General features: G+C 38.0%; 1 protein-coding gene across 1 annotated transcript in view; it reads right to left on the reverse strand.

Annotated features, from left to right (window-relative positions):
• Positions 1-23,488, reverse strand: part of CFAP54 (cilia and flagella associated protein 54) — a 250,519-nt gene that overhangs the window by 192,008 nt on the left and 35,023 nt on the right. Inside the window, exons 11-16 of the mRNA XM_018553872.1 lie at positions 19,989-20,101; positions 16,790-16,952; positions 12,609-12,691; positions 6,525-6,662; positions 4,091-4,241; positions 1,765-1,902 (exon numbers count right to left, since the gene is read on the reverse strand). Of these exons, the coding sequence (XP_018409374.1) occupies positions 1,765-1,902; positions 4,091-4,241; positions 6,525-6,662; positions 12,609-12,691; positions 16,790-16,952; positions 19,989-20,101 (786 nt within the window). The remainder of the gene's footprint in view (positions 1-1,764; positions 1,903-4,090; positions 4,242-6,524; positions 6,663-12,608; positions 12,692-16,789; positions 16,953-19,988; positions 20,102-23,488) is intronic.

Below are 23,488 nucleotides of genomic sequence, written 5' to 3' on the forward strand. Positions count from 1 at the left end.
CTGGGCAGAAAGGGAGTTTAACACCCTGGTCTTCAAGTGGTTAAATGAAGAAAAAAAAAGTGCCCACCCCCCTTCCCACAAGATTAATACTAGACCCTTATTTTTGATGAGGATCTGGTATAGATATTAAGGGGCAACCCCATGCAAAGAGAAAAAAAATGGGGAAATTCATACCAGACCTTTAACTGAGCATGAAAGAAAAGGAAAAGGGGGATGCAGCCAGTTTGTGGTCCCCTCTTCCTAAATCTCATCAGGCCACATGCCCTAAAATGGGGAGGATTTCTCCCGGAAATGCACCTTATCCCCCATGTTGATGAGGACAAGGGCCTCTTCTACGGTCCTCAAGAGGATGTGTGGAGTCTGTGGGCTTATCGATATTAGAATCTGGAAGTCTCCTTTTAAATAAGAGGGCCCCCAGTGATTCAACCACCCCAACATGAATAGGTAAGGGGTACATAATACCCATACTCATTCATAAAAAAAAAAAATGATAATGTAAATATAAGATACTGACACTTTATAAAAACTAAATTAAAAAAACGGCCTACACAGCACATCCATGGTCAATCATGTTGTCCAGTGATGCAGAGCCTTGTCAGTAACAAAGAACGACGACACCAACCGCATCCGAAACAAAAAATACACCGACCGTACCCAACAATCTTATATTGTTCGACATGAACAACAGCTCCTGGCCCGGCAACTGAATATAAACAAATGGGCAGGGTTGCTGGAGATGTCATTAACTAAAAAAGACCATGTCCATATGTGTATTTATTACTGTTTTTAGCAGGATTAAACATAGGAAACTACAGGCACCTTCTAGTGGTTAAAATAGATGACAACGAGAAGATAAAAGGGACAGACTGACAGTCAGTATTTAACATACAATGCTTTGATATTTTTAACTCTTTGTTAGGACAGACAGTCCTGCTCATCTAGTTTACAAGGGATGATTAAATCTACCAGCACACTACAAACATGTTTAATTATTTGAAACAAAAAACTCCCCCAGCCCCATTAGACAGTGAGAACAAAGCAGGATGTATTAGTCCTGGATATTGCAGAAAGAGTATCTAAAAAGTAATCTACAATTTTTGGATATTTTTTAAAGCTATGTTAGGTGAATGGGAACATGTATCAAATATAAAAAGGTGTTATTCAAATTTGGCTGCGAAAGTGAAAATACATTTAAAGAGACTTTGGAAAACTGTGTTAAGTGCATTGCGAAGGTACTAAAAGATATGAGGCACCCCGGGACATCCATATAAAAAAATGTTTTTGAATTCAAAGCACATTAACAAAAAGCAGTTTCTTCTCCCCCATGTCTTTCCTCACTTTAACTGTGGCCAGATTATGAGCATTCAATAATATTTACATTATTCTTCACAAACAGTAATTTAGCCTAAAAACAAGTTCTCGCTGCCCTTTAGTTGTAGGCACTGTGGATAATTCACCCTCAAAGCTCCTAGCAAAAGTGGAAGTCTTTACCAGTTAAGTTTACCCTGCTGCCCCCTTACAGTATTAACTTGGTAGCCATCCAGACTTCTATGTGGCTGTAAAATATTGTGACCCCACAGTCACATGTATAATGTCATTACTATGACAGCAATGTCCAAGTCAGTATTATGCTGCCATTGTAGGTACTGTCATGTCACAAAGAGTAATATTTAAACAAACAGATTGAATGAAAACGTTTGTATGTAGAATTTAAACAACACCAAGCCCTCCTAAGTCCAAGCTTAAAGAGTGTATTGACCTCACCCCACATCCGCACGTGATAGTGCTTGGACCTAGAAATCGGCCACTCAGACACCATGCAATGCCTGAAGGTATGAAGTACTTCCAAGTACTCTGGCAGTTGCACATAGTTGTGCATGATGCTTTTAACGTAAAGCATATCTTAACACAAAAGCAAAAAAAATAATATATTGCAGTTTAGATGTGGTGACTGCATTATTTTTCCTTTCTGTTTTTTTCCTTTATTTTCCTCTGGATATACTGGAAGTAACACACTTCCTGGCCTGGGATGACAATGCTCAGTCACCGTACTGTATTACTGGAGAGGTAGAATGGTGACCCAAGCACAGGAACTGTGCTGGGACTACTGAACCCCTCCCTCTCTCCTCATCTCCATTATATAGGGTTTATGTGTTCTATTGTCCACAAAGAGAATGGGGGGACAATGCTTACTGATAACAGTTAATACAGGCAAAGTGCACAGAAAGTCATGAGCTTACAAGATTTCTGGAACGATCAAAAGGTATTTTTTTGCATTTATTGAACAAATATAACAAAACACCTTCAATGGTTTAATATATAATAAATGCTTTGGTCACATTCAGGGCAAAGGGATAAGTGTACTTTAAGATAAACTTATTAAACTTGATGACATGTGCATAATTTTAACGTTTCAATGATAGCATAAGTATCTAAATGATTGGGAAATAAAACATAATAAAAATCTTAAGGTAGTGGACTTTCTTCTATCTTGTTTTAAGTGGCAGTATAGACCAGCTATCGTATTTACATCCTTTTCATGATATAAATAATGAACAATAAATTAGATTTAGACTTTCTGTTAAGAGCAGCATGCACAAGAAAGCAAAAGCCAACATAAAGAAGAAAAATGTCCTTTGCAGGATTTTGATATCCATTTGACATTTTGCTATTAGTAAGCTTTTGGTAGCTGAAAACTGGAGGCTGGCACATGTTCTTTCTCAACTTCACATTAACGTTGAAGGCTATACGTAATGAGTTCACTTTGGCATCTAAGTCATCATATTCTTTACGCAGATCTCAATGTTTTGGAGCTGCGAATGTCATTTTTCTTGGAAGAAAAAGAAAATGCAGAGTGACATTGTCATTTCTCTCCAAGTCGGAAAATAGAAAAATACGGAGAATCTCTTCATCCTGCAATGTTTTTTTATCCTTGCGGAAAGTCTAAAAATCAATTAATATTTCTCCACATATTACAATAGACTTGAACAAGGCATGAATGGTGTATTTGAATTCAGCATAGCCGTCTGACTAATTAAATTGTGAGAACTGATGAGTATTACTGGGAAGTGCCTGCTGGGTAGGCTCTTGAGACTCGTTATGATTTAAGCCACTCAACTGGTTCCCAGTTTAAAAAAATAACGATTTATAAAGATACAAAGAGTCTACATTAAGCACAAGCCCACATGATCAGCTAAGCTACTGTCTATAGATGTCAGTGGAGTCAAATTTAAAGTGTATTTTCACCATTGCAGTCAAACTGGGATAAATCCTACTAGATTTAGATTGTAAGCTCTCACAGGCAGGGCTCTCCTAAAACTATTGTACTGAAATTGTATCATAACTGTACTGTGTCCCCCATTTTGTAAAGTGCTGTGCAAACTGTTGGTGCTATATAAATCCGGTATTATAATAATATTATTTAATAATAAAACCTACATTATATTTGTTAAATGTTCCCATTCAGATATCATAACTTTAAAAAATTGCCTCTTTGCTCTGACCATGTGTGTGTGTGTGTGTGTGTGTAGGGGGGGGAAATCAGCTCAGGTCAAAAAGAATAAGTGCACTTTGTTTTAAATGGGATGCACCGATACCTTTGCAGCCAATCAGCATCGATCCGGCTGTTCGGCCAATCAGGAAGCTGAGAGGCGGGTCATTACTCGCCGCTCAGCCTCCTGACCGCAATGGAAGCTGGCTCAATGTTCTCCTTCCTCTGACCAGAATTTCGGGTATCAGTGAAGGTATCAGAGCATTTGGGCACGTATGAGTACGCGCCCAAATACTCTGTATGGGTGCATCCCTAGTCTTAAAGTGCACTTATCCTTAAAAATACATTTTAAAATTGATGCTTATCTTTTTACTTCCTCTTTTCTGAAAACTCCAAAACTGAAAAATCCTATTTAGCCTTTCCCTTATATTCAGTGATAATGTGGGGGGTGGGGAGTCATGTTTATCATAATAACCCCTGTCTGTGCTATGCTGGCAGATCTTCATTATCAGTGGTAAACTGATATCTATGTAAAACATAGTTGACTCTTTCAGGCATCTAACATTCTCTGATTCACCAGAGAAGAATTTGATAATGTACCTGACTTTCTTCCAGATTTCTTAGAGGTATCAGCCAAAGATTCAGCAATTCCTGCCAATCGTAATGCAGCTTCTCCCAGTATTACAGCATCTGTATCCATAATGCTTGAATGTTGCATAACTTCATAGACAAGACAAAGGATATAGATCCACTAGATGAAAAAAAGAAAAATGTTTATATAAAAAAACAATTAACCACATAATGATACGATTTGTATGACATCACATGATGAGGTCAACATCAGAGCAGTATGAAGCTTGTACAGAGAAATAACTAAGCTGCTGTTTACTACTATTACTACTATTTTCTCTACATGCCTATGTATTTATTTCCACAGCATCCCATATCATACCCTTAATCAGCTCCCCCTCCACATTTCCTTCCATGATCAAGAACATGGCCTCATAAGTGCTTAATGTCCAGGCAACAACAAGGGTACCAAACATCAAGAGCAATCAGTGTTGTAATTAGCATGCATGAAGATATGAAATGTGCAATAAACTTGCCACCAGCATAATAATATTAGCCGTGTTTTAGCAGAGCTCTAGCCAAATAGTAAAACACGCTGTTTAAATACATACTGTATATACTGTTTTACCGTTTTACCTACCAAAGAATGTATAACTTTGTACAGCTAATCCTGCGATTTACACATATTTCTCACTCTGCACATCCAGGCTAGTGACATGCCAGCATTTTTAATGGACAATATTTGGGCAAAGCTGACTCCAGTTTTTTATTCAACAGTATATCAGCATCATCATTTTTGTTCAATTAGAATGGAGGATATCCAGAAAGCAGTAAAGCTGAATCAGGTAGTATAGTTATCTTGCTGGTTGTATGGTATATCAGTATCATAGATTTGTGTTCAATTAGAATGGAGGCTGTTCAGGAAGGAGTAAAGCTGAACCAGGTAGTACAGTGATCTTCCGGGTTGTATAGTGTATCAACATCATAATTTTGGTTCCATTAGAATGGACGATATCCAGAAAGGAGTAAAGCTGAATCAGGTAGTATAGTGATCTTCCTGGTTGTATAGTATATCAGCATTATCATTTTTGTTCAATTAGAATGGAGACTTTTCAGGAAGGAGTAAAGCTGAACCAGGTAGTACAGTGATCTTCCTGGTTGTATAGTGTATTAGCATCATCATTTCGGTTTAATTAGAATGGAGGATGTTCAGGAAGGAGTAAAGCTGAACCAGTGATACCAGTGAAGCTGAACCAGTAAAGTTTAACAAGGATCTTCCTGGTTGTGTTATGTGGCAGGGGTGTGTGAATCACAAGAATGTTGGAACAGAATTTCAAATTCTCTAACAGATAAAGCAGTAAACGTTCAGTATGTGTATTTCAACTCTGCACTCAACTGTCTGCAAGCTGATTTTACATTTTGAAAGGGAACTAAAAACCCAGAGGGCCCTCAGTAAATGTTTAATTTTGAACACAAGTCAATGGCTATCTGTTTGAATGTCATTCACTTTCAGGATATACCATATTCTCAAGCTTTTAGCTCACACTGCCAGAAGCCAGAACCTTTCTTATAAGGATAATGCTAACAAAACCATTTGAAAGATATCGCTTTCTGTCAGAACACTTGGAGCTGATTTAGAAAAACTGCAGCAATAGAGGGAAATAGGAAGCTTTACTAGCACATCCTTAGTATTGTAATGATCTTAAAATGTATTTAGTCACATAAAGCAACAGACATTCACAAGCCATCATTTTGGAACCTTGCAGGATCCATTTCTCAAGGTAGAATGAGATCCTGGGAGATCTCGATATATCAGCTTGTGATGTCTGTTGTTTTATGTTAATAGAAGACAAGATCGTCACTATCATCACTAGGTGTGCTGGTGATGATTCTTATTTTTTTTTCTTATGATTGGCAAGCCACCAAATTACTACAGCACCCTGCATGAACCATGGGCAAGCCTGTAAGGTGTGCAACACATTAAACTTGAGTTGTGCTAATCAACTAATCAGTGTTGAAGTGAAGAGCTATCGGAGACTGATCTGAGCAACGGACCTTTGCTGCACTGCCTGTAAATCAGACACATGTGCTCATGTTATCCAGATACCACTGAATTAAAAGAAATGAATACATGCAACCAGAATCAATAGCGCTTCCTTTTATTCTCCCTATCCAGTCTTCTTGTGGTGCATGGGAGCTCCATTATACCTACAGAGAGGAGCCATTATCCTAGTCTCACCTTAAATCGGACTATAAAGCAAATGATTGATGGTGAAATCCAAAATTGAAGGGTGAGGGAACTAGTTGCTACACCACAAAGCAGACCAGGGGAGGTATGCATTTTTTTGTGGAAAGCCTTAATAAACATTTGTTTTACAATAAGGAGACATAACAAACAGACAATGTTCAATCTGTGACAGAACTAAAAGGGGGATTGGATATATCCACAATTATTCTAACATACCTTGCTATTGAATTCACACTTTTGTGCAAATTTGGATCCATCAATTATGCCAGTGTGCAATTTCTGAACTCCTGTCTTGCATTTTTGCCACAGAAATAAAATAACATCAATAACAATATCTCTGTCAGGTTGGACATCCTGGAAGAAATGTATATTGTGTTAATTAGAAAGAAGCAAGCACAACTCACGTTTAGTCACCGGTGGTAACATATAAATAACAATACCTATGCAATTACTTGTACATGACTTATTTACACACATGTGACCTTTGACTGAATTGATCAAACGGCCTTAGAAAGAAGGCCAAAGGTTGAAAGAGAATGTGCCCATCTGTGCAGGGGTTTACAAAACACAATGTAAAGGATTAGTAGCCTTTAGAAACTGATATCTTTGCGTAATGAAGGATTTTCATTTCAAAACGAATGACAGTCTTTTGGTTTATTTAAATGTCCAAGGGATTAAATTGGGTCTTATCATTAAAATTCATACATAACACGAATCAATAGGGTAGTCATCAGGATTTCAAATTCATATTTTGTCTTGTTAAAATTACACCTTTCTTGCCATGAAAAAACTACTGCTTCCTATTGTGACCAAAAGCTTAAGTAGCCAAATTCACAAAGTCTCCGGCAGAGCATTGAGAGCCCTTCACATCTTTAGAGATTGCAAACAGTCTGTTGCCTTCAAACTGAGCCTGTCTGGGAGCCTTGCAGTAAAATTAGAGGATCAGCAAAGCACAATCCTTGAACTGCCTGCATATTGTAATAAGCAACCATTGCCAGATTTTAATGTATTCATTGAAAAGAATACTGTGCTATATTACACGTACAGAACATGTAGAAATTATTAAAATAGATCCTAGTTAAAGGTACAATATAAGAACTCATCTTAGTTGTACATCAACAAATTCTCCTATATTTCAATGCAATGTGTACATTAGAATGTTACACCTGTGCTCACAGGCAGCAGTAACATATGCAAAATATTCCATTTGAAGTATTATAATTCAGAACACTGAATTTTAAAGAGGAATTACATATATAAGTGGTATGTATACTACTGATGTCGGGAGGAATTAAAAAGATGAGTCTATGGAGTCCTGGGACGGCTGTGTGAACCGACACTTGTGGGCTCTTTGGGCAACCTCATTTACCATCTTGAACAGAATATGATGACTTAAGAAGATCTAAGAAGAGTATGAACATTTTTTTCTTTAAAAATATTAACAGGGATAAAAATCAGCCTATGAACCTGCATGAAACTGTCCATACATTTGACTTTGTGCTCAGGGAATATGCCATAGCATTACATGACCGCATTATGAAGTATTTACATTTAGGAGCACAAGTGTGCACATTTTTTTCACCCTCACATCTCATGGAGAAATGATATATCATCAAAGGCACAGCTTAAAACCAATAAAGGGGACCCCTGCAAAGTGAAATGAAATGCTTATCAAGGCAGATCATGCCCTATTTATTGAGGATATGGAGATTAATATGCAGAGCTTTCGAGTTATCAGCAGATAAAATGTATTTTGTATGTATTTGAACAGAATAGTAATGTGTTATTTGTAGACACAAATATAAATACATATGGCTCCCTGTTTCTCTTTTAATATGTTAGCAATGACTGTTTACCCAGAAACAATTACATCCTTATATTTAATACAAATATGGAGTTGACCATTATGTCTTTGGACCACAATAAGGCACACAAAAACCTCATAATTGGATTGGTATTTTTATCCATGTTAGCTCCCATTTTTGGCTGTCACAAACATGGTAGTAGGAGCCATTAGTTAGAACAATGCAATTCACAACACTGTGTGTGATGCAACTACAGCTAAAGCTGAATATCCAGAAAGGAAACTCGTCTGCAACCATCAGATCTTTTAACTAAAATCTATCTTTGTGTAAGCACACCACCATTTTAGAGGTTCACTGACAATTTGAGACTAATATATTTTATGCTTGGTTAATGATAAGATGAATGCGTTATGGGGTTTTATCAGATGCAGGTAATATAATACTTGAAGTGCTATAACCTTTTAAAAGAGCTTTTATAATGGTTATGGACCATACAGATGTTGCCAATAAGAGGGCGGCAGGAAAGGGACTAGGGCTGCAAGAACGAATCAACATAATCGATTATTGAAAAAGTTGTCAACTTTTTCAATCATCGATTAATCGGCTTCCGATTAGTTGGCCCTGTTCACGGCTCCACACACGCTGCGCACCACACTTCCTCCCCACCTCATGCTCGCCACTGCCAGAACCGCCCGCATCCACGCTCCACACGCCGCACCTCCTCCCCACCTCACGCTTGCCGCTGCCAGACCCACCCGCATGCACGCTCCACACCTCCTCGCGCTCACCGCCCGCCCAAATCCACGATCGGCACAGGGACGCAGGGAGAAGAAGTGAGGAGCAGGTGTGGGCGGATGACAGCCGCAGATAGGCAGGCCCGATTTCAGAAACAAGTTGCTGGAAGACTGCTCAGGTAAGCCTGCACTTTCCCACACATGGTGCTCTATAAATGTATTGCTGGGAATTGTATTCCTCTATAGCTGATGGTACATTGTGCTGTATATTATACATAGGAATACAGATCCCAGCAATACATTATACATTGTATGTATAATGTATTGCTGGGATTTGTTGTATTCCTATATAGCTGGTGGTATTCTGCATTGCGCTGTATAGAGGACTACAAATCAAGGGATAACACATTATACAGCCCAATGCGGAATACCACCAGCTATAGAGTACAACAAATCCCAGCAATAGTACATTATACAGTGGTGCAATGCCAAATACCACTCGCTATAGATGACTACAACACCTAGCAATACTACATTATTCAGCGCAATGCAGAATACCACCAGCTATAGAGGAATACAAAACCCAGCAATAGTACATTATACAGCGCAATGCAGAAAACTGCCAGCTATAATGTACTATTGCTGGGATTTGTTGTATTCCTCTGTAGCTGGTGGTATTCTGCATTGTGCTGTATAATGTACTATTGCTGGGTTTTGTAGTCCTCTATAGCCGATGCCATTCTGCATTCATTGCTGTATAACTTTACACTTTTAATTTCACTATATTGCACACCACACTTTTTTACTTCCACCACTCCAAGCTTGCTCCTGTGATGGACTGCAATCTCAATACAAACTAGTAGTCCCATCACTGGAGCCATTTTTTAAAATTTATTTTGTAATATTTTATCTGATTAAATCGAACTTAATAATCGGCTAACTAATCGATTTTGAAAATAATCGTTAGCTGCAGCTTTAAAAGGGACATTGTGTGCTCTATGTAATAAAACATAATAAATAATAAACATAAAAATAATCCTTCCTCCCACTTTTTGTTTATTTGCTGCAGAAAATGAATCCTAAAAGTTTCATTTGTAATTTGCTTAGAGACACATGGACATATTTAACCTGTGTTTTTGATGTATAATCTATTTAACTTGGAACTGGCATGCAGATAGGTACACCCTTCAAAAGTTTATTCGTCGACTGTTTTACCTGCCAAAGGATTTGTAATTCCATGCATGCAATTTACATATTGCTGCAACATTGTACAGCAAGGCAGATGACAAGTTTAATTTCTAGTTCGGCAATGTAGCTTCCTGTGTTACCTTTCCACCTTCAGTATTATTGTTGAATAGGTATCATCACCTCTGTCTAATTAGTAGCAAGATCCAAAAGCAGTTAAGCTGAACTAGAAGGTATCGGAGTGATCTTGATTGCTGTGTAGTGTGGCAAATGAGAGTGAATCACCAGAGTGGCTTAACAAAATTCTAAATCCCTTGGCAAGAAAGCAGTAAGCTTATCTGTATGTCAACTTGACCGTTTGACTTACAGACTGTGTCTAAAACAAATCTTTACAAACAGAAGAAAAGCTGGTGCACACCGGGATGGTTTATTGAAGATGGAACCACATCACTGGAGTCTCCCCCACGGTTCACCCCCCTCTGATGTATTTCACTCTACGACTAAGCCACGTTGGGTGAGGGAGGTGGACCTTGGGCAGGACATTACTGGTGTGGTAGAACCTTCAATAAAACTATCCCAGCAGAATCCGGTGTGTTCGGCCAGCTTTTTTTCTGTTTTTATGGGCTCATACTGGAGTGAGGACTTGCTCATTCTTTCCCTGAGCCATGGAGGAGCCATGCTTCTTTCCTGTGTCCAATTTTAATTGTGAGGCTATTCCTTTTTGTACTATTTTTCCTTTTCAAATTAAACTGCATCTTTTTTATAATTTTATAATGCTTCCCCATGCAAACGTTCTAACTCTCCATAGGCACGTAAAAATATTTATAGTTATTTTTAATAAAAACAAATATATTAACAATTTTCTTATAAATAAACTGACCATTTGAAACACTAAAATAATATATGTCATACAGGACATCATTTGGTAATCCTCTGTTTTCTTTTGAATCAAAAAATTAATTCCACTTTCAATTGTTTTTCTATCTTGAGACGATGACAAGAGCCCAAGCAAGCCCCGTGTTTCCTCACAATAAGAGAAGGAGAGCAATCCCCATGTACAGTCCCTGTGATTGATTTATATGCAGACCTAGACAAAACCTGTCAAGTTTCACTGATTTCTTGTCAGTTTCACTGACTGTTTGCAGTGACGCATACTTTAATGGATTATCTATCACTCACAGCATTCGATAATTTCTCATTTAAATTTCAGATTCTTTTGTGAAAAATAAAATGGGCACCTATTTTTATTTAAAGTTCTTCTGTGTATCGCAATGTGGCTGAAGATATTATGGTTATGCACAAATAGAAAATGCAAAGAGAAAGTTTAGAGGAGGACTTTAAATCAGTTTAGGTCATAAAACTGTAAACATGCCAGATCATAGGTTATTCTACTGTTCTGAAACCACATTTCATTTGACTCTGGTAGGAATGAATAACAAATGGGTTGTATATGGAGCAGACAACACTAGGCATGCAGTACTGGAAGGGAAAGCCTTATGATCGCATTTTTATTGATAATCTATAGTTTTCCTAAATCAGTAAAAGGCATTTTTAAGAATCCAGATCTCCCCTCTTCAATGTTACAGTTGTGCAGCCCTACGTTAGGGGAATGATTGTGTGCTTTTATTCACCTGTATATTGTCTCTGACAGGACAAAAATGTGAGCCCAGTTTCAGGATGTAAAGCTTTCCTGGAAAGTGGCTAAGGTCAGATTACTGACACTCTTTCCAGGCTGCTGGAGGAGAGTTAAAATGCCAATTAACAAAGATTTTACTTTTCCTTCGTGTAACCCTGACAGTTCATTTTATATAATAGTTTTATGAGTGCCTGTTACCATTGAGATTAGGCTGGATGGAGGACTGCTCTGAAAGGGAAAAAAAACACAAAAAAATATATAAGACGTAAAGCTGGCCTATTATAAAAATTCAGGAATGAAGATAGGGATTATTACAGATGTGGACTGCACACTGTTAGTCCTCTAAAGGACATCTTGCTTTTTGTACCTGGCTGCCAGTAATAGCCCTCGTCAAATACGTTTCTGCTCTTCCTGTGACAGTCATGAGCTACTGCTTTGTGCAGAGGAGCAGGTATATATATCAGTGGCCAAGAGGAGAATTTAAAAATGGAGATGAGGACTTAGCTACTGACTATAGCATATCTCTAACAGTTCTATTTAGCCTACTGAGACTGAAAATTTGGGGAAGAGAATGAATGAGTTTGAAATAGCGGAAGTGGATTATGAGGGTACCCGATGAGTAGATCATGATTGGGGAATAGAAGGGTTCCCTTAAATATTGCAATCCTAACAACTAGCTTTGAATATATTTTAAGTTGTTAGCTTTGAATATATTCAAAGCTAACAACTAGCTTTGAATATACGGATTAGAATGAAATTAATAATAAAACAGCATTCTCTGTACTGGAAAATGTACTTTACAAGAGAGTCCAGGCTGTACAGGATCACTTCTTGTTTTTATTGGTACTGTATATTCTTGGGAAATACTGAAATTGAATCCTATCTATGTATTACTTTCCCTTGAGCTAATAAAGTAATGCTAAGAAAATAAACAAGATACCTGTAAAGAGTTACAAACGCAGCAGAAGAGTGTTTCTGCTAGTCTTACGTAATCATCAGAACTCTTGTTTTCCACAAATTCGCCTGGTAACACAAATATATTGTATAAGTTGTCATTCATGAGGAAGCAGCTTTTATATTTGATCGATAACAATAAAAACAGTAGTAGTATGTAAATCTTTGGCAGAAAATAGAATACATAAATTTCTTAATTGCATTAACATACCGCTGTTACAAGATGTAAAAGAGACTGTAGCCAGAGCATTCATTTCAACAAAAGTCTTCCCATAAGATTATATGTGCACGTATTTCATGCATGTTGGATATGAACGTGATGTCAGCAGCTCCAGCAAGCTCAGCACTTGCACTCAAGTGACACTAGTCCATAGTATTCCCCTTCACTCCCTCCCCAGCAGCTACATAAAATGTCATGTAGGCAGGTGAAGGGCGGGACAAAGGAACTGGGCCAGCACAGAGCACAATTAGACAATCCCAGAAAGGAGAACTGTGGCTGTGCTAAGGAATTGACCCTTCCTGGATGTTGACATTTTCTAGCAAGTTCAAAGGCACATTGCAAGTGAATAAAAAGAATATATGGAAAGGAAAAAGTAAGCATTACTTGGTTTTTGTGTGCCGTTACCTACCGTGGTTTAAGTTGATGCCAGGGTCTTTTTATGTGATCATGCTAACCCAAATTGACAGAATTGGTCTGTGACTACTTAAAGATTATTGGGAGCCCGAGGGCTCGTCTGTGCAGCCCCCACAATCGACAGGGCTTATAAAGTATGCTGAACAGAAGCAGTTCCCACGTAAACCTATTTGTTTTTAGTATATAACGGTTGAAGTAAAGAAGACCCCCTGGGCAATAACTGTTTTTACAGACTGCATTTCTGTCTTTTTATTGTTTCATTTTTAACTAAATGGAGTGCCTAAAGATTTTAGTAAATATAAAAAATATTGCAAAGCTTATATAACAATATAACATTTGAAAATAAAAAATTAAAAAGTAAAAAAATGTTAGTGGATATTCACAGAGTCAAATCATAAACTGGGACTGTCCTAGAAGTCAGAGAGCATGGACAACTACGTATATATGTGTTGAATATCTTGAATGTAGAGTATGAACATTTATAAATAAACAAATCATTTGGAATAACTTGTATTTTATTACTGGTTCTTACTAAATGACTGGTTCCTCTACTGGTTCACATTCTTCTACAGACTTTGATATAATTTCTTATTCTTAAAGGAGAACTATGGGGTCAGTGTTTTTCCCCATAGTTCTCCTTAGGGTAACGGGAGGACACAAACTAGCATCCTCCCGTTCCCCCAAGCTCAGTATACCGCGAGCTAGAGCTCGCGGTATACTGAGACGCCGCAGCCGGAGCGGATCCCGACCTCATATTTCTATCATGGCAGGTTTACTCTTGTCAGCCTGAGTCAGCACTACAGCCACTTGCAATGCAGTAAGAGAAATTGGCTGATAGAGAGATGGAGTTGGTGTTACATTTTAGCCTCATAATGCCATCATTCCATGGGCTTGGGTGAATGATAATTCTCCTTTTCTGAGGCTCCACTGCCTTCTAAATGCCAGGCTTTCAAAAAATATATATTAGAATTTAATGGAGCTGCTGAGACCTATACTTGGATTACTGTTTCAGTCATTCATACAGCTGCTGTTACATTGCTGGTCATGTACAACCAGCAGCAAAACAATGCATTGCAATGGAGTAATGCATACTAGCAGCAGTATCGGAGGTCTAGTCTACGTTTTACTAAGATCTCATTAGAGCAGTCATTAACAGCTCTCCCTCTTAACATGGCAGGAGGTAAACACACACACACACACACACACACACACACACACTTTCTTACCAGCCACAACAGAAAATGGAATAATTTATAGACCTGCGTGACAAACTATTCATCGTTTTATGGTATGGCACTATCTTTGAACAAATTATTATTTTTCGCCAACCTAAGCTTGCTTAGCACAGTTATGCTCTGTTTAAGTAGTGTATTATATTCAGCATACATAGGTTGTTGGCAGTTATAAAACGCAACCAGTGCTCATTATTTTGACATACTGGCTGCTGAATTTGTACACTGTTCAAAAAATGTATTTTTCCTTTGCTTGGAAAACTTGGAGAAAATAATTTTTCCTAGTGACTATTTGTTCTGTATCTGTAGAGTCCCAGAAATGTTTAGCTGTTGTATATATTGCTCTTTCCCTATATCCACATTCATAACAACCGGGCCTATTATCTTAGGCCCCTCTCTCTCTAATGTTATAGTCCTGCCACTTTTTTTACAGAAAACATTAACAGTTTTTATTTCCGCTACCAGGTAAATTAACAGTCAGCTTAGATTAGTGATACTGCATTCATTGATTTTGCTGAAGAAGGAACAGAACCTTTTCTGAATCACATTAAAAGCCCTTTCATTTTCAGATTTTGACAACATTGCATTCACCATTGGGAAGTAATATCCAAAACCCTAATGCAAATGCTATGTTTACTCTTAATTGCAAGAGTTACTCTTAGAAGAGGATTTCCCATCTTTATATTTTTATAGAGACCTTGTTGACAGGAGGAGATATTCAGTTTGTATCAGTTTATTGCTGTTTCTACACTCATCAATCACAGGCTGGGGTCAATGAGCAAGCTGGGTTGTTTTATTGAATAGTAGTGAATAAAGTGAAGTCAGTGATCTAGCAGTGCTATCTGGTAGGGGTGCTCAGATACCAGTGCTGATATTTGCCATTTTCACGAGAAATACCAAGGGCCGCAGCAGTTGCAGCTGGGACCGGGCCCTAGCGCTCCACCTCTGTCTTGTAATCATTAGTCTGTATTGTTTTAGGAAAAACTGTCACATGACACTACATAAAAATGCATCAGTAATTGTATCTGTGAGTACTTGGATAAGTACTTGTACTTAGTCTGGAAAAAATGGTATTGGTGCATCTCTAATATATATATATAAAACTTTTGAATTTTTTTCTAGTCTAGTCTTGGAGCTGGAAAAGTATCTGTACTTGTACCAAGTATGGTACTTGGTATCTGAACATCCCTACTATCTGGCAGAGGGGAGATCTTTAGACTGGTTTAAAAGAATTGCTAATGCTTCAGCAACCACATCTAACTATGTCTGTAGCTGCCTTTCTATGAAAGAATGTTGAACAGATAACCTTGCTTCTAAAACACACTACCTCTTTTTAATAAATTCAGAGATACCAAGCAATTTTGTTAAATTAACCTCTTACCTTATTTTCCTTTTACATGTGCTTTGAGAGCTGCCATCAACCGAATATGCAAGGGTAAAAGTGCTCCGTTTAAATTCAGAGCGTCTGCAGTTTGTATGGTAGAGTATGGTATGGTACAGAGTAGAGAATATGTATGTAAACCATAGCTAGGTCATTCAATTACTTTGGTGGCAGGATGATTTCTGTGCTGCACTGTGCCTATGTAGTCACTACAGATCGAAAACTGCTAGAAGACTATAGCCTTTGCTTCTTTATAAAGTTGCTGGAATTTCTAGGTATTTCAAAAGAGCTAAAGTGTTATAAAAGTTGTTATTCTTTAAAGACAGAGAAAATACTGAGAAAAAAAAATCTTTGTACAATTTTGTGTTTAGTATGCATGCAACTTTCTCCTCCAATAAATAAATACAAATAAAGGATCAGTTATATACACAAGAAGTGTCTACTGATTATGAATAGTGTTTAATGTTTCAAGATGCATAATCACTGTGAAGACTCATGCATATTTTAATTTGTCGGGTTATCCCCTCAGTAGAGGGAACGTTAATCAGTTAGACTGCAAGCGCACACTATGCTTTAATGAGCCATCTTCACCTTCCTACTCCTGACTTTTTACCTTAAAAGAACTTGTTTAATGTGTAGAGCAAAAAATAAACTCTTAGAAAAGGCTAAAACACTTTGCTGCATTTTCAAAAGGGTTAAAAGTCTAACCATTTGAGGCAAAAACAAGCATAGGGAATATATTAGCTGAGCTGAAACATTCTGCTAGTATCCTTTATTCTGTTTGCTTGATAAGGGTGCCACCTGGTGGACTTATATGATTACTGCTCAGAATCGGACTGGTCTACGTGATACAGAGAAAGAAGGTTGGTTAAAAAGTTGTTTAACATGTAGTAAAATAATCTGTATCATATTTAACTCACCTTGAAGTCCAAAAACATTTAGATAATTAGGTATATTTAATCTATATTTGTGATCATCCTTGGCTAATAAATCATGGGTATGCTTTTTGCCCGACAACAATGGCTCAGCAGCAAGTAGTATCATAAAAACCATTTCTTCTTTCTTCCATTTTTTGCCTTGTGCCTAAAAACATGACAATGTGATTAAGTTACATGTCCCAAGAGCCAATCTATACAATTTCCCCAATAGTTCAATCATTATTGTATAAAGCTGTACAGGATTGTCTTCCAATTTTAATGAACTGCTTTATTAAAACCCAAGCTACCTTAATATGGCTCAACTTATTTCAGGTAGGTAAATGCATACATTCATCACCATTTGCCAAAACACTTGCCAAGGTTATTTTACTAAAGGCAAATAGACTGTCCACTTTTTTTTTGGTTTATTATTTGGCACATTAATTATTAGATTATATTTGTCCCTCACCTTTAGCGCTGTGTTCTTTTAATGTATATATTAGGGACTTATCCTCCCCTTTGTTCATAGCAGCTTTAGTTTATATTGTTTTCAACTAGCTCCAGGAGCGCAGATTTTCATTATATTTAAAATAGCATTTTTGCTTGCACATGATTGGATGATGGGAGATAGCAGAGCTTCACCTCATTTACTTAACTAAGGGAAAACTTCCCTTGCAAAGTGAACAGCCAATGTTAATAAAAAATGATTTGTAAAATGATTTGTAAAACTCTTATTTTGAAGTTGCTTCAAAACGATTTTTGGGTGGAGTGGGGCTGGGTTTGATCTCTACCATTAGTTCTGGGGTAGAGATCTCTGCACCTACTACATGATCGTGGCAGGTAAAGAGCTTGAGCCATACACTCTAATGGATTCTACATAGTAATACAGTATACAGTATGACGAATTCAGAGAATGGTGACAAACAGCCGCCCTCCTTCCCATGCCAGGAATTGTGGTAAGATCACCCTATCGTTTTTCAGGAAAATAGCAAAGTAATGGCAGGGTTGTAACCATGCCCTAGACCAGACCAAATAGAGAAATCAATTTGGATGCAGTTGCTCCTGACATGCTTAATCACCCTACGCTGGCATGCCACCCTAATCATTCTGGTGTCATAACCTAACAGAGCTGCATAACCTAACAGGGCTGCAATTTGGTTGAACAGAACTCCAGCCAAAAATAACTACAAAAAATAGCCCATTAAAAGATACCAAAAAAAAGCAGCATTTTCTGCTATGCTCACCTTCCATGCAAAGCTTTACCCTGCAGTACCTCTTTACCCCCACAAGATGTCCTCATTCTTCTGGCCTAAATGACATTCAGTATCATTCAACCTACATCCTTTAAGCCTACGCCGTCAAGGGTCAGCCCCTAGCCTATGACTGGACAGTGAAGCAGAACAGTGATGAGCTACTCTCTGTCACTCTGCTTTCTCCTCTTATTAGCATGCTCACTGTCAGCTCATGAACTGTAATTTTAGCATATCAAGATTCATGGAATATGAATAGATTTTGAGAACTGTTTCTTACAATGAGGGTTGTAAGAAAAGGGCAGTTTCAGGTCACGTTAATCCAGATTCAAATGGGTATTCCTCTAAATGGCTTTATGAAAGCCAGTTATGACCAGAATACAGTCTGTTGAGAGATCTGCTAGGGGTTTTATGACATGGCAATATTGCAATGGCTATTAGCAGGCTTGGACTAAGAGACATCCTGCTAATGGGTTTTATGGCCTCCAATTAGCCATTTACTACTGGGCTCACTGACAGCTGTGCAGATTCTAGTTAAGCAGGATTTATGCTACTGCTAAAATCTGCTAAGATCTTCTGATAATTAAGTTTAATAGGATTTATTGTAGACTGTTTGTATGTTGAGCTGAACTGTGATCTACTCTGGGGTAATGTGAAATGTATCCGCTCTCTGCCTGGCCCTACAGATACAAGATTTAAATCTGATGACTTTGTCACAGACTTGCAAATTTTGAAGAAATAAGGGTGGCACTGGGTTCAATACAACTGCTTGTTCTCCTTACCTAATTTGGAGTTCATGAGACCTCATTGTGAAGGTGTTATTCATTCTGAATGGCATTCCAAAGCACCTGCTGACAGGCATGTGTTAAAGCATAATGCAAGTGCATCATGGTCTGGTGCACTACCACAAATAATGCATGCATAATTTTTTGGCAGCACACCACAATACACATTATTGAATTGCTGAGCATTGCTCAGAATGCATGCATTGAGCCAGAACACTTAACATACATTGCCACACACTAGGGATTCACCAATACCGATACTAGTATCCGTACCGATACTGAGAATTTGGGCGAGTACTCGTCCATATGCCCGGATACCGGAAATTCCGGTCAGAGGGAGATCTCCCTTTGACTGGCAGTGCCAAGGAAGCATGGAGTCTCCTTCCTTTCCAATCAGGAAGCCAGGCGGTGAGTTATGAGCCGCCTCCCGGCTTCCTGATTGGTTAGGAAGCCAGGCTGCCTAGCAACAAGTGAAGCTGGCATCCTAGCCAATCAGGAAGCCAGGAGGCCGGTCATGACATGCCATCTGGCTTTCTGATTGGCTAGGAAGTCAGCTTTACTTGTTAGTAGGCAGCCTGGCTTCCTAATCAATCAGGAAGCCGGGCAGCATGTCATGACTTGCGTCCCGGCTTCCTGACTTGTCAGGAAGCCACACTGCCTAGCAACAAGTGAAGCCGGCTGCCTAGCCAATCAGGAAGCCCGGGAGGTGGATCCTGATTGGTCAGGAAGCCAGGCAGTCTTGCCAAGTGAAGCCGGTGTTCTTTTGCTAGAAAACGGGCATCACAGGCAATCATGAAGCCAGTTATATCGGTACTCCTACTGGATACCAAAAACTGGTATTAGTGTATCCCTATGTATTACACATTGTACAAAATATTATCACTGGATACATTTACATTACCTATATAAGATAGAAACTTTAGAGCTGAATATTGAACACACAGATATAGTTTCACAATTGAGGTCAGTTTAGATGACAGTCCACTGCAATTTACATTCAAACCAATGTTGAAAGAATAACAGACTTTTGCATTAGGAAAAAATAGTTTTTACTTTTCTGTGGGTTCACTGAAGAGGGCATTAGGTGGATTTAAAAAAAAAGCAGTAATTCTTGACCTTGCGTGAACAACTAAGAGCTTAAATGTGACCTGCTTTTAATGAGATTACCTGTAGGAATGTGTATAATGGTTGTATAATGGCATCAAACACTTCCCAGTGCTCATAGCTAAATGCTAATTTTAAAAATTTCACAACAGCTTCAGCAGAGACTACATTCTTTTCTGGAAGAGACAGAACAGAAAAAGAAAAGATTCAAAGCCATGTTCTTCTCCAAACACTCATAGCACAATAAATCGCTCTGCTGCATTGTAAGACATTGATATCAATAACTCATCAGTCACAGGATGAAGTGTGGGTGGCAGGGGGAACATTTTAAACTAGTTTTAGACAATGTAATGCTGCCTTTGGCTGTGTCTGGCACCTTGTGAATCTTCAAGGATGATCTGCGAACATTTGTTTTTGAATGATTTATTTCAGTTTTATTGCAGTTCATTTATCTTACTGCACATGATTAAGCCATCAGTTATGTAGCATGCACTTTTGTCTTGTCTGCATCTAAGAGACTGAGATAATACACATATAGCATTGAGACATAGAATGGTACAAATGAAATGTGGATATAGATCTGGATGTACGCCTCTGTGTGGCTCCATTATTTCTAAATGGCAAAACAAAATGTTCAATATGCAAATTAGGTAATGGTAGATAAAATCACTTGTGTAACAAGAAGGCCTCAGTAAGTGAAATCATGTGATGTGACATTAAAAATCAAATGTCACAGAGCCGGAACTGGTGACGGGTCTTGGAGCAGCCAAGATTCAAATCCAGCCCTGAGCAGACAGTTGAGGATTGAACGGTGCATAGCATTAAAAATGAAAAGCTAGCAAAGTGTGAAACGAAGAATTAAAGATAAAATATAATGGTTTGGGGTCAGCTTCAGCTTCATTTATTTAACATAGTTCTAAACATGTGAAACCCAAAAAGCTTGCATTGCTCCCAGCGCCAGCTTCATCCTTTTGTTTCCACAAGACACAACCTTAGGTTTACCATAATAAAAATAAAAAAATCAGACGACCCTTTTTGTTTACTAAAAGGTCATATATAGTGGCTTTACACCTATTTTCTTTGTTAAAGCCAGGTAAAGAAAATAAAATGTAAAATATATATAGTCAGGCAAGTATGACATACTGCACATGAACATCATATAATCCCTCATCAAATTTCCCTCATGGTGTTCTAGGTACCCTTTGCATAAGTGAAGGAAAACTGTTAATTACACCACAGAACTATGTATATACCTTACCTGCCACAACATTTCTAATTCTTTTTTTCTGTTTGATAACTTGGCAATGAAGCAACAACATACTACTGTGCCATTGTATCACTACTAAGCAAGCTGCCAAGTTGATAGCAAATAGTGCTGTCATCTGACTAGCTACACAGAGGGGTGAGAATTACAAGACAAGATGAACAAAACGCAATTGAATAAACTAACATATATTATCACTTGTATTTTGACATCTGGTTTGTGTTATTTGGCTATTGGATATTGTCTTTCCTTAAAGGAAAAGTATTGGTAGAGTAAAATGTACTCTTCCCATTACTTAGAGGCGGCATATGGCATTGCAGGTGTCACATGCCAGCTCAATTGATCGAGAGCTAAGCAATGACAAACCGAAGATCACTCAGTTCACAGTCTTCTCCTAGCAGAGAACGGCGAATCTCAGTCACCACTCCCCACAGCAATACCGCATCCCCTCTCTGTTCCTCCAGTGCCTATTGAAGGGACAGACAGGGCAGAGGGAGGGCATAGCTGGCCCTGGTTTCAGAGAGGCAGAGCCAGCTGTCAATCAGGCAGCGGGGTGGATTTTTCCCAGCTCTGTCAGGATCTTTCCTGGCTCTGCACTGTCAAATTGCGTGTAGTAGCCTGCTAGATGCTGACTTTGGGTCACAGGAGTGCATCAAATGTTTTCCTGTGACCCAAAAGATGACTAAAGCCAAAAACAAAGGTTTTGCTTTAGTTCTCTTTAAATACTAACAACTGGCTGCAGCATATGATTAATGTATAACATACAATTGCCATTAATCAATAGGGTTGTGCATACCTATGACTGACAGACTAACCCATGGAATAAAAGGTGTGCCTATTTTTGTTGATTTAATAAAAGGATTAGTTAGAAGTTAAAACAAATTAATGTAGAGCCAGTTAATGAAGCCTGTTCAGGAAATAATAATTATTCCTAGTAGGCAAACTACCTCAAACCACATTTGTGGTTTTATTTATCTTTTCTTCATTACCTTTTTATTAGTTTGTTCCAAGACATTTAACTATAGAGCTATTAATTATACAAATTACAGTGAATGTTCACAATGCTCATGGGTTGAATATGTAGATTCTGCATCAAGAGACAGCGACTCTTTCTTATATTAATATTTCATATGCTGCACTCTCCTTTACAACTGTATCACAGAGCTATTTTGTTTATTGATCATTCCATAAAGCAGCAGCTGGACTCTGTCCCTATAATATATCATAGTGGCTCTTATGAGTTGAATCTTTTTTGTTTGTAACTCTCCCACTCCTTATTTTTGCTTGTTCTTGGTTATTGATATTGCAAAAACATAAACCTTAGCAAATCTTAATTATTAATATACTGTATGTAATTAAATATTTTTCTACAAAAGGTTTGGCAATCCACTGGGAAGACAGAATCTTCACGGTGCTGTTTACATTCCTGTCATATATTTTATTTTCTGAAAAGTTCTCACTGGAAAAGTACAAATTTCATATGTAACATGAGGTCAATATATGATGAACTTGCTATACATTATTGATGTCCTAAATGCTGTCATAACATGTAACATGATATAGCTTCATCAAAATACTACACATTGTAATTATATCTCTACAGCAGAAGTATTCAGTTCTAAAACTTAGCCTGGAGGTAGTTATTTGAGTAGGTCTGCAGTAGATAGCCAAAAGGTGCAACCCAATAAACAGAAGCTATTAGAAAACCTGGAGCAAAAACTGAGCTGTTATCTAAAGGCGCTTATTAGGATCCTATACATGGGAACTGCTCACACACTGCTCTTAAATCAGAAGAGAAGTTTTTCTCTACCAAAGCATTGTACTGTATATATAAAATATAGAGATGATTTATGTTAAAGTAGAGTTTTTTTGCCATTTGTGTCCCTGAGGAGATTTCCATTTACTTCCTCTCCGATAGTCACAACAGGAAGTGAATGGAAATTCTTTCAAAATTTGGATATCCCTGGTGGCCAGCAAGGTCACTAGAACTAGTGTCCCCATTGGAAGATTGCTTTTTGAAATGATGACAGAATTGTTTTTTTACAGCCGACCATAGACCTCAAGGTAGTGGTTAGGTTTACATGATTTATCTGACTGAGGCTACATCAGATGGCTATTTCTGTGTAGGCCTATTGATAAGTACAGGAAGCACTTTGCAGATATCAATGGAACTGGCTTATCAACAGCAAATGACTGCAATCAGACAAGGTGTTCTAGCCTTTCCTATCACTATTTATCCAAACACAACTTAGCCAGTGGTGTGTGCAAATACCCCATAGACATTCGGTCACTGCTGTGA

The sequence above is a fragment of the Nanorana parkeri genome, unplaced genomic scaffold (assembly GCF_000935625.1).
Source record: "Nanorana parkeri isolate BGI_ZX_2015 unplaced genomic scaffold, ASM93562v1 scaffold132, whole genome shotgun sequence".
In the NCBI taxonomy this organism is placed as follows: domain Eukaryota; kingdom Metazoa; phylum Chordata; class Amphibia; order Anura; family Dicroglossidae; genus Nanorana; species Nanorana parkeri.